Consider the following 14,897-nt stretch of genomic DNA (forward strand, 5'->3'; position numbering starts at 1 on the left):
TTCCACCCGAATTTAAGGAACCGGAAATTCTTCCGGTGCATTAGAACATATCGTGAAATTTTCAAACGAGTTCCTAGCGAATGAATAAACTGTTCATCCTGGAGGAATTACTGGCGAACTTGAGAATTCTTGGCGTCTTGCGTAGTCACCTCTGCATAATGGAACTTATCGTATAATTTCCGGAGGAATTACAACTTAGAAGACACACTTAGGCATTATAGGATAAATGCATAAGAAATTCTTGAAGGAACTTTCAATGCAAATTTTGGAGGAACTCCTGGGAACGGAATCCTCAGAAATTCTTGGAGGATCTGATAAATGAATTTATGGAGGAACTCCTGAAGGAACTCCAGGGGAGTTCCTGAATAATTCCCAGGCGGATTCCTGGGAGCATTCCTGGAGGGATTCCTGGAAGAACTCCGGTAGCATTCCTGGTTGAACTGCCAGCAGGATTTTTGAAAGAATTCCTGGAGGAACTCCGGAGGCATTTCGGAAGAAACTTCTGAGGAATTTCCGGTGAAGCTCCGAAGGAATTTCCGAAGGACAGGAATTTGTCTGGATGAACTCCAAAAGAATTCCGTAAGAAAATTCCCGTGGAGGTCCAGAGGAATCTCGAAGCAATTGCTGGAGGAACTCCGAAGGAATGTATAAAGGAATTCCTGGAGAAGTGCGGAGGAATTCCTGGAGAAATTCTGGAGGAATTCTCAGATGAACTCTGAAGGTGTTCCCGAAGGAACTCTGGAGGATTTCTCAGATGAACTTTGGGACATTTCCCGGAGAAAGTCTGAAAAAATCTCATAGAATATCATACAAAATCCTGAGGAATTCCTGGAGGAACTCTGAAGAAATTACTGGAGGAACTTCCGATAAATTGCTGGAATGAAAAAAAATCAGAGGAAATTATCGGTGAAGCTCCGAAGGACTTCCCGAAGAAACTCTGAAGGATTTCCTGAAGGAAATCTGAAATATCTGAGATACTCCGAAGAAGTTCCTGGAGAAACTATGGAAGATATCCGAAGGAAAACCTGGTGGCGATCCAAAGGAACTACTGAGGAATTACTTGGTCAAACTCAGAGGAATTTCTAGAGGAACTTCGGAAGAATTTATGGAAGAACTTCGGAGCTATTCCCGGTTGAACTCAGGAGAAACTTCCGAGGAATTGCTGGATGAAATCCAGAGGAATTGATGGAGAAACTCCGGGGGAATTTCTGGAGGGATTTCTGAGCACCTTCTGAACTATGAACTAAACTGAACAGAAGCAACTTGAGAGGAATTCTAGGAGAAACTCATGAGAAATTGACGGAGTAACTCTGGAGGTTTTCTCGGAGGAACTCTGGTAGATTTACCGGAGAAAATCTAGGGGAATTCTTGGAGTAACTCCGGAGGATTCCCAAAGAATTGCTTAAAGAACTCTGAAAAATTCCTGGAGAAATTCCGAAAAAAGCCCGAACTCTAAAGCATTTGCTGGAGAGAATGTGGATTTTTTTTGAGAGAAACTCCGGAGAAATTCCAAAAGGTCCTGGAGAAAATCCCGGAAAATCTCTGGAGAAATTTCTAGAGGATCTCCAAAGGAAATCCTGGAGGAACTCCGAGCAATTTCTGGAGGAGCTGCGAGAGAATTTCTGGTGGATCCATGGAGAAAACCCGATGAAATTCCCGCTGGAGCTCCGAAGGAATCCTGGCAAAAACTTTGAAAGAATTCCTGCAGAAACACCGGATGAATTGCTTGAGGAATTCGGGAGAAATTGCTGAAGGAACTCCAGAAGAATAACAGGGGGAATTCATTGGGAAATCCGGGTAAGTTCCTGGAGGAATTCCTGAGCGAAGCACAGAAGAAAAAATTCCAAAAGGAGCTATGAAGGAAATCCAAAGGAATTCCCGGTGCAGCTCTGGATCAACTTTGGAGGAAGGCTGGATAAAATCCAGAAGAATTGCTCAAAGAACTCCGTAGGAACTTTCCAAGAGTTGTTGTCAATCATCAACAGCATTGAAGAACATTGTACCGTGCTATTTTTTGAAATAAAAAAGTTCATGAGCGCATCTAATAAGTTATGGAATTTGACGCTTATGATACTTTTGCTTGTATCTCTGTTCTTCTACGCTTACTTATCCCATGTTCTACGTAAACCTTATGGACTGCGAGACAAATATGTGTAGAACGGCAGATCATACCTAAGCAAATGTCCAGAAGACACCCAAACTCTAATTTTTCACGTTGCCAATTTGTACCACTTAAACTTCGTTCCATGGGTCAATGCAGGATGGTATGGACAGCCATGTACACGAGAAGGTATGCCATAACAGGGTGAGAAATCGCGAACATGTTTTCAGATCAAGGTTTTTACGATTTCTTTTGGGTCCCAAACAACTGGTACAACCTTGGGCCCGATCGGTTGTTCCGTCTACGGTGTGCGCATTAGGGCGGTTCAAACTTTAAAAAAATTGTAAAATCCAATCTCTTATAAGGTATAATTATATCTTACTTACTATCCTTATGATAAAAATAGTGTACTGTAAAATTTTCGGCGGTTTTTTTCGGTGGTAATTTAAAGGTAATCCAAAGACAATGTATCTTTATACAGAAATAACTATGGAGAAATTTTGAAAAATGTTCCATCACGTTAGTCCTATAATGCTAGTACATATTTATCGTCTCAAGATAAAAACTCATTCTTCAAATCATAATAAAGGAAGTTGCTGAAGATAGTATAATTCAATCCGACAGATAGATGAATTTGTTTGCAATTATTTAGCTAAATGTAAGATTATAGTCCGGAAAATTACAGCAAAAATCCCGAACAATATTAACTTAAGTTAATTAAATTTGATTTTTTCCTTCAGCATTTGTTTTGATTATGGCTTGAAGAATGATGAGCTTTCATTATGAAATGATAAGTTTATGCTTCCATTACATAATACATTCCATAGTGATTTCCATATAAACCTACATCGTCTTTAAATCACCGCCAAAAAAGGTGATAAATTCACAAAACTCTATTTCCATCGTCAAGGGAGATTTGAGAGATTGGATTTCCAAACATTTGTACTTTTGAACCGCCCTAGTGCGCACAAAGATAGAAATTCGTATGTAAATTTATAAGAAAAATAAAACACATTTTTCCTTTCTTATCCCTTGAAGGAACTCCTGAATGTGACAACTTTGCACAATTTTCCGTCAAGAGGCTGTACTATCCTTAAAATTATCATGAATAGTACACTGATCTAATTGGATAGCTGAACTTCGATCAGAAATACAGGCCAATGAAAATGAGCCTAAGCATCACTGTCTTAAGGTGATTCGAAGCCAAAACTCGAACTTTCAAAAACACAAATCTACATAACCGGACAACAATTTGGATTGAAAGTTTGATCGATTGGTCACTTTCTGGTGGTGACCAACCGATAAAATTTTCTGCACAAACGGTTGTCAAGTTCTTTAGATTTGTGCTCTTGAAAATGTGAGATATGGCTTCGATGCATCTTTACCTTAATTTTACTAAATTTAAAACACAATGTACGGCAAACCTTAGAATAAAATGAATATAAACATTTTGTCGAAAAAAGTATGATGCTAAAATGGTACTAAAACAGTTTTTAACCGCCGAACATTGCACAATGGTCCGAGTCGACATTTTAGCAGGAAAGTAGTGTTTTCTCTGTTCTCGTCAACTTTAGATGTATGATGTCTTCAGGAAAGTTGTTCGTAATTAAGATTTGCATCTTCTAAGAAAAATGTTGAATAGGGTGGCCCATATTAAAGATTTAATTTTGACGCAAACTTTTTTTGTTTGAGGAAATTTGTGGCTACGCTCTTCTGCGAACTTCTAGAAAACGTTTTATGAACAACTTTGTCGAAGACAATTTCAAGGTGGAGATGCATCGAAGCCAAACCTCGAATTTTCAAGAGCACAAATATTAAGAACCAGACTGCTGTTTGTGCTGAAAATTCACTCGCTGGTGGTGAATAATCGATCAAATTTTCAGCGTGGACGATTGTCAGGTTCTCTAAATATTGGCTATTTGTGTTGTGGCACCAGTTTCACGTGAATGTGGTCTTCAGAAGAATTGTAGAGAAAGTATTGATATACATTATTAAGTTACGTTACGTTAGGTATTATTTCAAGATAATCCTGCAGATTTTCTTGTGGATATTTCTTCATTAAAATCTTCAACACTGCACCAGACTGCTTCCTTGACCTTGTAAAAAGTTTAAAACTAATAGGTTATCGTCACAAATAAATAAACATACATACATACATAGATAAACATCTATCTATATTTTTTTATATGGTTTACGTGCAAATTGCGATATACAAATTATTATAAATTGAATAATGCTTAAGATCAAAAGAAAAACAAGTTAATCATATTTCTGAATTTTAGGAAAATATAACCTAATTGAACAGCCTTAGGAAAAAAAATCAAATAAAAATCTGCGAAGATGAACCAGCTTCTGGCTTAAAATCTCTCTAATAAAGATAAAAAATATCAACTAAACTTACATATGAGTAAACTGAGTTAGAAGTTGATGAATATGAACTAATTTGGATTTCATAGATGTTCAAACATTTTCAAATATATCAAATAATTTGAATTTCATTGGATATTAGCATCGTAGAAAAAAAAAGATTGAAGTATGTCCGTTTAAAAAATGACAACGGAATGTACGATCGCAAGCAATTTATCCACACCCGTTAATGAGACTGATTTGATCAAATTCAATGTTTTTCGCAAGTATGACAAACGACTATAATGCCAAATGGCGATTATGCTAAACGACCGTTATGTCAAGCGACATTATGCCAAATAGCTATTGTGCCAAATGGCATTATGGCAATCGGAGTAAACCTCACGCTACAGCTCTGAATGTATTGGGAATATATTTTTTTGGACTTTGCACTGCTTCCTGAATGAAATTTTGTGGGTGAAATTGAACAAAAATGTTAGGTGTGTGCAATTTATTATTGATTCCCCGACACGTTTGGGGCTCTACCTTCAAAAGTAAAAATAAATGTTTCGTAGGTCACATTCCATTTTTAGGGTTCTTCTTCTTTCTGGCGTTACGTCCCAACTGGGACAAAGCCTGCTCATCAGATTAGTGTTCTTATGAGCACTTCCACAGTTTTTAACTGAGAGTTTTCTTTGCCGATTGACCATTTTTGCATGTGTATGTCGTATGGCAGAGGTACGAAGATACTCCATGCCCTGGGAATCGAGAAAATTTCCGTTAACGAAAATATCCTCGACCAGCGGGATTCGAACCTACAACCCTCAGCATGGTCATGCTGAATAGCTGAGCGTTTACCGCTACGGCTATCTGGGCCCCTAAAGGGTCCAGATGGGTGTGCTAACGTAAACATTTAATCGTGTTTCGTAGGTGTCACTTTTGCACCTTTTTATTTGCATGTAATGTATCATCCTCTTTTGGGAAAATCCTATAGTAAAGTTTCCAGTATACATATATGAACTAAAATATAGAACATTGGAAAACTGCAATTGAATGCAATGTCTGATAGTGCTACTTTTACTTACAATGCTGTACGTATAAAATCAAAATAGTGTTTCACTCAGCTCTAATCAATGCTAGATGGTATTTTGGGTTATATGTAGTATATCATGTAGAAAAAATAAACATTTTGAACTGCTCATTTTATGAAAATTATTACATAGACTAAAATTTCTCAGTTGCTGTATTGAATTATCATTACATCTACTGTATCTACTATATCTCATCTGACCTTATAAATTTGAATGCGAGCTACATACAAAAACAAGCACATGCGCCTGGCGCGTGAGCCATCGGTGCCTTCAATGAGTGACGTCACTGTCCGTTTTCAACGCTGTACGTGCATCTACGACTTGCGTATCGCTATGTGCGTACATTATATAAAAATAAAACATCTTACTATGCAATGGATTTTCCCCTCATCAAATGATGACGCAAGCTATGTGAATAGTTCATGCTATAATTAATCGTTATGTTCTCTTTACTTTGTTTCCACAATTGCAGCATTCTAATAGCTGATAATGAGGTGATCAAGATCTCCGATTTCGGAACATCTCGCGAATGGAACGAGATCAGTACAAAGATGAGTTTTGCCGGCACGGTGGCCTGGATGGCACCGGAGGTAATCCGAAACGAGCCCTGCAATGAAAAGGTCGACATCTGGTCCTACGGGGTGGTCCTGTGGGAACTGCTGACCTGTGAAGTGCCATACAAGAATGTGGACTCGTCGCAGATCATCTTCGGCGTGGGCAATAACTCACTCTACCTGCCAATTCCTTCCAGCTGTCCCGAAGGCTTCAAGCTCCTCATCAAACAATGCTGGAGTCCCAAGCCTCGGAACAGGCCCTCGTTCAAGATCATCCTAACGCACTTGGAGATCGCAAGCAATGAACTGCTGAGCCAGTGCACCGAAGAACAAGGGTATTACGAAACGCAAAAATCCTGGCGAGAAGAGATCCGAAGCCACATGCAAAAGCTGACCAGCAATGGGATGGACATTCAGAAGTACGAGCAAGAGCTGATCAAAAAACGAAAGGATGAGTGGAAACATGCCCAGGATATCCGGATGGTTTACCAGCGTAAACTGGAGAGGACGAATACCATGTACCTGCAGCTGAGTGCGATCTACGTGCAGCTGAAACAAAAGGAAAAGGAGATTGCAGAGTAAGTTGCTAAACATGGATATTATTCGGCTCTTTGTATTTCTAATAATTTATACCCTTTCAGACGCGAGAAGCAACTCCCCGGCTACAAACCCCGAAAATGTGGCAACCTACTCAAGCGAAGCGGAGACAAATCCAGTCGAAAACGTACAGCGGTCAACGTTCCACCAACGGTTCTGAGTCCAACTCAACAGTCTCAAGCCCAAGTACCATTCCCAACAGGGATGCAGGTCGTCCCTGGTGAATCCACTACCCCTAGTCCAACATCGGCCCCAAACACTCCCATGAAGGCCACCTTATATGCTCAATTAGATGGTACGAACAATAGCCCCAAATCTGTAGTCATCATTCCTCCCGGAGTGGTGGGTTCCGGGTCAAACTCAGCCGGGCGAACGAAGAAATTCCGCCACAGACGGGTTGGTTCCGGAACGTTCAACTCCCCCAAATCAAGCCCCAGTCGTGATCGGCGCGTTCAAAGCGAACCGGAAACCCGTCACGTGAAACTTGTCGACACCGAAACGCAGACCGACGCTATGGATATTAGTGAGACTGATGCGAGCCCTAGTCCTAACTTGGCCTCGAAACGAATGTCAACTAGCCTACGAGAAGAGGAAGATCTTGAAGAACGACTTAAACTGGCTCAAAGCACAGATTTGAGCCCAGCCCAACCGCAGACGCCACCTCCGCAAGGATACCGATGTGGCAAACCCCAGTCCGAGGATGACGGAGAAGTGCCTGAGGATGAGGAGAATGGAAACTCAATCTCCACACCTATGACGAATAGTCGAAGCAGTGACATGCTGACGAGTAGCAACCACCAACAACACCATCAACTTCATGACCTGGACGATGAGGACGAGGTAGATCGGGTCTGCTCGAGTCCAGATCCAATCATGGACGTGATGAATAGCAATGAACGACTGGATCGTGACTGTAGTGATGACGACAAGATTGACACGCTGAACCGAAAGGTTAGCTTCATCTCGGAAAAGCTACAGCAGCAAAGTGTGAGTGCTGGTGGAGTCGGTGGCCACGTGCAGCAACTGACGGACTACAGTAACATCCTGAACGATAACAATGTGATTGTGTATCGCGCCAACAAGATGCTGAACGGAAGCTTTGGGAAAGGCAGCCAACGGACGGATGGAAGTGGTGCTATTCTGATGAAACATCCGACGGCGGGAAGCAACCTTAATGCGGGAGGCAGTGCAGTTGGTGCATATGTGTACAGCGGAAACGGTGTGGTGGACGATCCATTGGCGAGGCAAAACGAGGAAAAGTGTAACGATAGCTGGACCGACGAGGAAGGCGAGGACCCCATTGAGCTGTACAATTATGCGCTGCGGAGAAAGAGGTGAGTGATGATACATTTTGAAAAGATCTACCTATTATAACTGACATTAGACATGTATTGGATAGAATTGGTATAAATGATTATGCTAACATAAAATAAAGCAAGGACACATGACATGTGGGGAATATTTACCGAGTATCCTATTCAAAAGTATTATTTAGATTGCTGAAAATGATCACGCGATTTGAACACGTCATTGTTTTTTTTATAAAACCAGTACATTATCTAGCGCGTATGGCGTGGGTGTCAGGGGATTTTTTATTACTTTAATTATGGTCATTTGTGTTATCAGCCGTGTTGTTATCGCGACACCACTTAAAGGTGGAAAGTGAACCAAAATTCTAAAATTTTGATCAACGGTCATCATCATCGTGAGATTGGACGCGATAAAAACTGTGACTCATGCAGGTTGGAATTTCGCACTCATCTTGTGAGCTACAGTAAATGGAACAGCGACCGTCCGTTATTTGGTGGAACCTCATACCGGATACCTACAAGAGTTGATAAGTGTAGAGTTGCGCAAAGACAATCGTAAATCGCCTACCTATCGAGCAGATCAGCAAAACGGATAGGGGAGAAAATATAAAGCTTACACAACTTGAGCACACATTGACCGACGATGCTGACCGTGTCTATTTTTACGCATAAAATGGGATTCCACAAAATTATTATCTGTATTTGGCTGTGTAAAATAATACAAAATCTCACGACATATCACATGATTTAGGGTAGATCTATACATCCTTGCCCGCAACAACCCCAAATCATTGTGAATTGTTGTCCCTCCTCACGGCTGTTCACCGGCAGCTATAGTCAGCCTAAAGAGGGTTCAAAGAAGGTGACCTTTTCCAGCAACTAATAAGACTCTGTATAAGAACCCTCATCTCTAGCGTCGGCGCGCATATCCTTGCTGTTTCGCGGAACTATTCAGACCTTCATTGTTTCACTTCTTTCGACCCTTGTGGCCCCTCTGCCGAAGTCCACGCTGCTCCTACTCGATCCATGGCCTTACTTCGACTTTTGCCGGCAGTGTAGCGATGACCGGAACTGAATTTGCCAAATGTTTGTATTAATTCCGGTATGGACCTTAGGGCTCCAACTATTATCTGTGTTCCTTATACATCACTGTTCCATCTTTCTTGGGTGGGATTACTTGGGCAATTGGCCGATGTTGCGCGGATCCCTCTGTTTGTCATTGCCTCGAAGTTTTTGGTAGCATTAGGTAGGCTTTTCTGATTTATCAATATCCAAATGACATTTAAACTACTCAAACCACGATAAAATCTTAATAATCTGCTGAGGGGGTACTTCGAACCGTTACAGTCCATCTAGTACGTTGTGCTCCTCACCTCATTAGTACCAACTGGACCTGCAAAGACCACATTTTACAATAGGTACTGTAGTGTTCGCCGCAAATTTCACACAATTTCGCAAATCGATCATCGCAGCAACTTTTAAACACACTTGTTCTTAAAATTCTGAATGACAATTAACTTCTCTTAGTGCTGGCAATTTCTTGCATATCATTTTAAAGGCTGTACTAGAAGGTTTCCATCGCCCGCTGAACCGATGAAGACCGTTGACACTGCCTTGACCTTTTTCTGTTTGAGCTTTGCTCTCAAAATCAGGGCCGTGAAAAATTGCACCGTGAAGATATTAGAGGGTGAGTGGAAAGTCTTGAATTTTTGCCTGTTAAAAATTCATTACATTGTAGTCATTTTTCAAAGAGTTTCAGAGGGCTGTTCAAAGACAAAAGTAAGTAACAGAGAAATTTCGGTCAATTCGGACTACTAGAAACTAAGATGCAGAGCTCCAAACTTGAACATTTTATATGGAAAAACAGCATTAAGGTGAAGTCCATTGAGTACGTAAACATAATGTTGCCACCCACTCGACCCACCCAACAAGACCAAGCACAGTGTTTTGTGCACCGGACAAAAATAAAACATCATGTTCCATGTATACCTCCATCCACATAAATTAGTACACGGGTAAAAATGCGGCACTGGAAATAACGAGAATAAGTCATGATTTCGGGAGGAAAGTGTTTTCATGTTATGAAAATACACCATGATCAAAAGTCATGAAATCATGAAGCATTTTACCGTAACGCTGACTGTACGTTACGTTTTCAATTTTTAGAACTTTTGATAGGCCTTTTCATGTGACAGATCCGTCTATGCATTTGTTTACATCGGTGGAAAACCGGTGCTAACATGGGTCTGTCATTTTCATAGAAGAACTGTCAAAGTGCTTCCCGATCAGCTGATTTGAGACGTCATGTGAATAGGCCTATTGCGCAACTTTTCGCCGAACAAACTACTGTTCTATAACTTACACACTTAAATTATTTTACGGATTCCTGTGAAATTTCAACAGCTGAACAGTTCGGTAAAATAAATTAACGGAGTACGGTAAATGTTTACAGTATTCGGTAAAAAATCACCGGAATCCGTTAAATGCCGACGAAGCTGTTGAGATTACGGTGAAATTCACCGTAAGAGCTTAGTGTGTATGGTTACAGAGTTATCAGAGATTTTCTTGGAAAACAATGTTGTTTCCAAATGCTGATATCTCTGAAAGGCGCAAACGGATTCTCAATCTTTTATCGCCATTAGAAAGATTATCTTTTTCTCTGTTTATGGTAAAAAAAAACTGTAAAGACGTTTTTTGTTTGAAGAAATTAACAAAATGTTGAAAATAATATGTTTTTAAACGAAAATCGTCAATAATTTGAAAAATAATCGAGATATCTTTTTGGTGCCTTCAGCAAAAATGTGCAAAATTGAATATTCTGAAAGTGTTTCATACAAAGTATTCATAAAAAACCAACGCTTAAAGATATATTCACCAAATCCTGGACTCCATTCTCGAAAATTTTCAAAAATTGGAGTTAGTATGTTGATTTTTTTGTATACACGCAGAATAATATTGTAGGGTTGAATCTAAGAACGCGCCTATTAGAACCAACAATTCTTGTTTGCATTGAATCAATCCATCTGGTGGTTTGTTTCTAATCCGGCATATTTTTGAAACTACAAAATTCTGTGTCGAATGAAATATTGATGCTCGATTTTCATTTCAACAAATAACAATTGTTATTTCAACAATATCATTTTGTTGAATCAACTTTTTTTTTCTGGTCGTTATTTTGTATTTAAGAAATAAACAGAAAAGTTGAAGGCAAAAATTAAATTTTGTTTAAAGCTGAAAAAGAAGTGTCCATGGCATATTCGGTAGCTGTCAATTTTAATATCTTTGGTGAGTATATATTTTCCGTCGTAGTTAAATACAATATTCTTTTAGTAATCATATTAAAAAGATGATTTTACTATTCATGATGGTTATGACGGTGTAAATTCGAAAGGAAGGAAAGCTATAGGTAATTAAAAACAATTGATTAAATTGCAAGACAAGTTGATTATTTTAATTTTGTTTATTTCAGAATTTACTAAATTTGTTTCGACCGGTCGGTTTAGCAGCGGTGATTGTACGGGACTATATCATCTTACACCTATTAATTCGAAACACAAATTCAATGATCAAATATAATCTGTGTGGCCTTATCCACAGAGTCAGAGACGTCACGAACTTTTTAACGAATTTATTCGGGTAACGTTAAAGTTTCCTATAAACAAATTACATTATTAGATTTGTTGCTCTGGTACAATTTCAGATAGACTTACGTTTTATGCATTAAGCACTCTAATTATTGTCTCGCTACTCAGTGCAAACTGAATCTCGGGTAGGGCGAATATGACCTGACTGAATAGTTATTTTTAGAATTTACAGGGGTATAATTATTGTAGTTTTACCTTAATGATAGTTATGTCAGTAAACGCAGTGACGAAGCAAATTCAAGGGATAACCTCATAAATGGGAAACCTGAGAACAATCGGCATATACTGTATGAATTCATTATAATTTCATAATTTGTTCTCACCTGAGAGTTCAATTAGTTTAATAGCAAAGTATAAAGATTCTTAGTAAAAATATTAGCAATTACAACCGAAAATACTGGAAAAGATTTCACTATTTTAACCTGGCGCTACAAACATCTATCTTTAAATCTCCTTCCTTTGTCTGATGCCATACATGTCACCCAATCCGTTGTCGTCGCTGTCACTCTGATCTAATGCGCAAGGTGCTGGATAGCAGGTGCGGCACTACGAGAGGGGTGTTCGTAACAGTCCCCCCAGCAGGTGGACCCTGGTCCAGCATGCTTCTGTTTCCTGCGATGTCCAGTACCGCCAATTTTACTACTGGTCGTTCATATATTCCGGAAATGGTTTGGACAGTAGCTGAGCGCACTTGACCATCCTTCGAAGTTTTGATAGCTATTACTCTGCCCTTGGGCCAACAGTTTCTCGGAAGGGTTGAATCCACTATGATCACGACATCTCCCAAAACAATCGATTTTGTAGGGCTGTACCATTTAGTTCTGCGAGTAATTTCCGGAGCGTATTCATTGACCCATCGTTTCCAGAAATAGTTTGCGAGAATGTCTGAAGTCTGCCAAGAATGTTTCACAGCTATAGGGTACAAGGGGTTTTGAACCATTTGAAGAACCGACCAAAAAATGGTTCGGTGTTAAGGCCGGTGACGACTCGTCATCGATGGGGACGTGAGTGAGAGGTCTGCTGTTGACAATGTTTTCAATTTTGATCATTGAGTTCCTTAAAACTTCGTCGGTGGGCGAATGGTTGAGTTTCAGTTCCGTCAGAATCCGCTTGACAGTCTGTATCAATCGCTCCCAAGCGCCTCCCATATGTGGTGACGCGGGAGGATTGAATCTCCAAGTTGTAGTTGGTGTTGTGAATTCTGTCGCCAACTGATGGCTATCGATGAGAGCTTGCGCTTCCTTCAGCTCCTTGGATGCTCCCACGAAATTGGTTCCACGATCACTTATTATTTCTATTGGAGTTCCCCGTCTACCAAAGCAGTTATGAAGAGCCATTATGCATGAATCAGTCGATAGGGAATTAGCTATTTCAATATGAATAGCTCTAGTCGTCAAACAGGTCACCAGGACTCCCCAGCGTTTCTCAGGGCGTCTTCGGACTGTGACTTGATAAGGCCCAAAGTAATCTACGCCGATATAAGAAAATGGGCGCACGTACGCCGCCAATCTCTCCTTGGGTAGGTTAGCCATCATTGGAAGCTCCGGTCTTGCGCGGCGAATTTTACAACGTTGACAATCTCTGCGAATTCTATTACACTCGACACGCACTTTTGGTATGTAAAATCTTTTACGTGCTTCGTTAACGAACGTCTCGTTGCATTGATGGTGGTATTTTTCGTGGATATCTTGGAGCACTAACTTAGTTAGTGGATGGCTTCGTGGTAAAACAATTGGAAACTGTGTATTTTCACCAGCGAAGTCACACACATCGATACGACTGTGTATGCGCATCAAGCCGGTTGAGTCGAGAGCTGGGCCTAATTTGTAGAGAGAGCTTGTCTTAGGTAGGATTGGCGTTCTTGATTCCTCGTGACGCGACAACGTTGTCATCTCGTTACCATAACATTCCCATTGAGCACGCTTGAAGAGGAAAATTTGAGCCGATAATAACTCTTCGCTAGTGAGTGGACCTAGAAGAAGTTGTTCGCCTTTCATTTTACGCCTAACATTAGCAGGAAAACGCAGAACTGAAGCAGAAATTCGTTGTATTCGTCTCCAACTAGAGTAAAATTCAGGTCGCAGCATATTATTGCCTCCATACATGGAGTGGTGCATTAACCTTGGTCGCAATTCCTCTTTAGTTTCTTGGTTTATACACGTTGTTGGCCATTCTTCAATCGGTCTTGATAAGAAAGGCGGTCCAGAAAACCATCGAGAGTCTACGTCGAAAATTGGGTGGTTCTTCCATTTTGTGCCCTCGTCGGCAATGTTGGATTTACCTGGCAGCCATTTCCATTCCGACACATCTGTTGCTTCCAATATTTCCCCGACGCGAAAAGCAACAAATTGCGAATATTTTCGGTGGTCGGATTTGAGCCAACACATGACGTCCCGTGCGTCTGTCCAAAAATAGCGACGTGTAATTTTTATGGAGTGACCCTCTTCGATGCTTTTGGCTAACCTGGTACCAATAACGGCAGCCTGAAGCTCAAGACGTGGAATTGACACAAATTTTATTGGTGCAACTCGACTTTTAGAACCTACCAATGAGCATGAGATATTTTCTCCTTCAGTGAACCGGAAATAGCAAACGGCAGCATACCCAAGTTCGCTAGCATCAACGAACGTATGGAGTTCTACGGTTCTTTCGATTCCTCGCGAAGGTGACAGGTGGTAACATCGAGGGATTCGGACAGATTCGGCCGTAGGGAGAAGATCGAGCCAGTGGTTCCATTTTTCTAATTGTTGCCTGCCAATTTCGTCGTCCCATGAAATACCCACTCGCCAAATTTCTTGGAAGAGCAACTTCAAAAGTATCATGTAGTTGGACAACAGGCCAAGGGGATCGTAGACCGACATTAAAACGCGCAGAATATCACGTTTCGTTGGGTGTTTCTGACCAGTAAGCAATTTCTGATTCCGTTCGGTTGATAACTTGTAGCGGAATGTATCTGTTTTTGTGTCCCACCACATACCAAGGACTTTTTCCAATACCGTGTCCTTGTTCACATCCAGGCTTTTCTCTGTTGTGTGGGTATCCCCTAAAGCATTTATTTATTTATTTATTTATTATCGTCAATCAAAGTAGACTACATGTTAACACTTAAATATATATACTGTTATATCTTACAGAGTTAAAGTATATTCTTAGGTTACTACGCGACATTGTTAAGTCTATTGTTTCGCAATGTTGATTATATAAACTCATCATTCGGTTTAGAGGAGAAAATTTTGCATAATTAGTACGACGGT

At 40.4% G+C, this 14,897-nt stretch overlaps 1 protein-coding gene across 3 annotated transcripts in view; it reads left to right on the forward strand.

Annotated features, from left to right (window-relative positions):
• Nucleotides 1-14,897, forward strand: part of LOC5573997 (mitogen-activated protein kinase kinase kinase 11) — a 113,656-nt gene that overhangs the window by 85,489 nt on the left and 13,270 nt on the right. For all 3 annotated transcript variants that reach the window (XM_021842313.1, XM_021842314.1, XM_021842315.1), the window contains 2 exons: nt 6,011-6,670; nt 6,734-8,023. In XM_021842313.1, coding sequence (XP_021698005.1) covers nt 6,011-6,670; nt 6,734-8,023 — 1,950 coding nt within the window. The remainder of the gene's footprint in view (nt 1-6,010; nt 6,671-6,733; nt 8,024-14,897) is intronic.

Source organism: Aedes aegypti, chromosome 2, assembly GCF_002204515.2.
Source record: "Aedes aegypti strain LVP_AGWG chromosome 2, AaegL5.0 Primary Assembly, whole genome shotgun sequence".
NCBI classification, from domain to species: domain Eukaryota; kingdom Metazoa; phylum Arthropoda; class Insecta; order Diptera; family Culicidae; genus Aedes; species Aedes aegypti.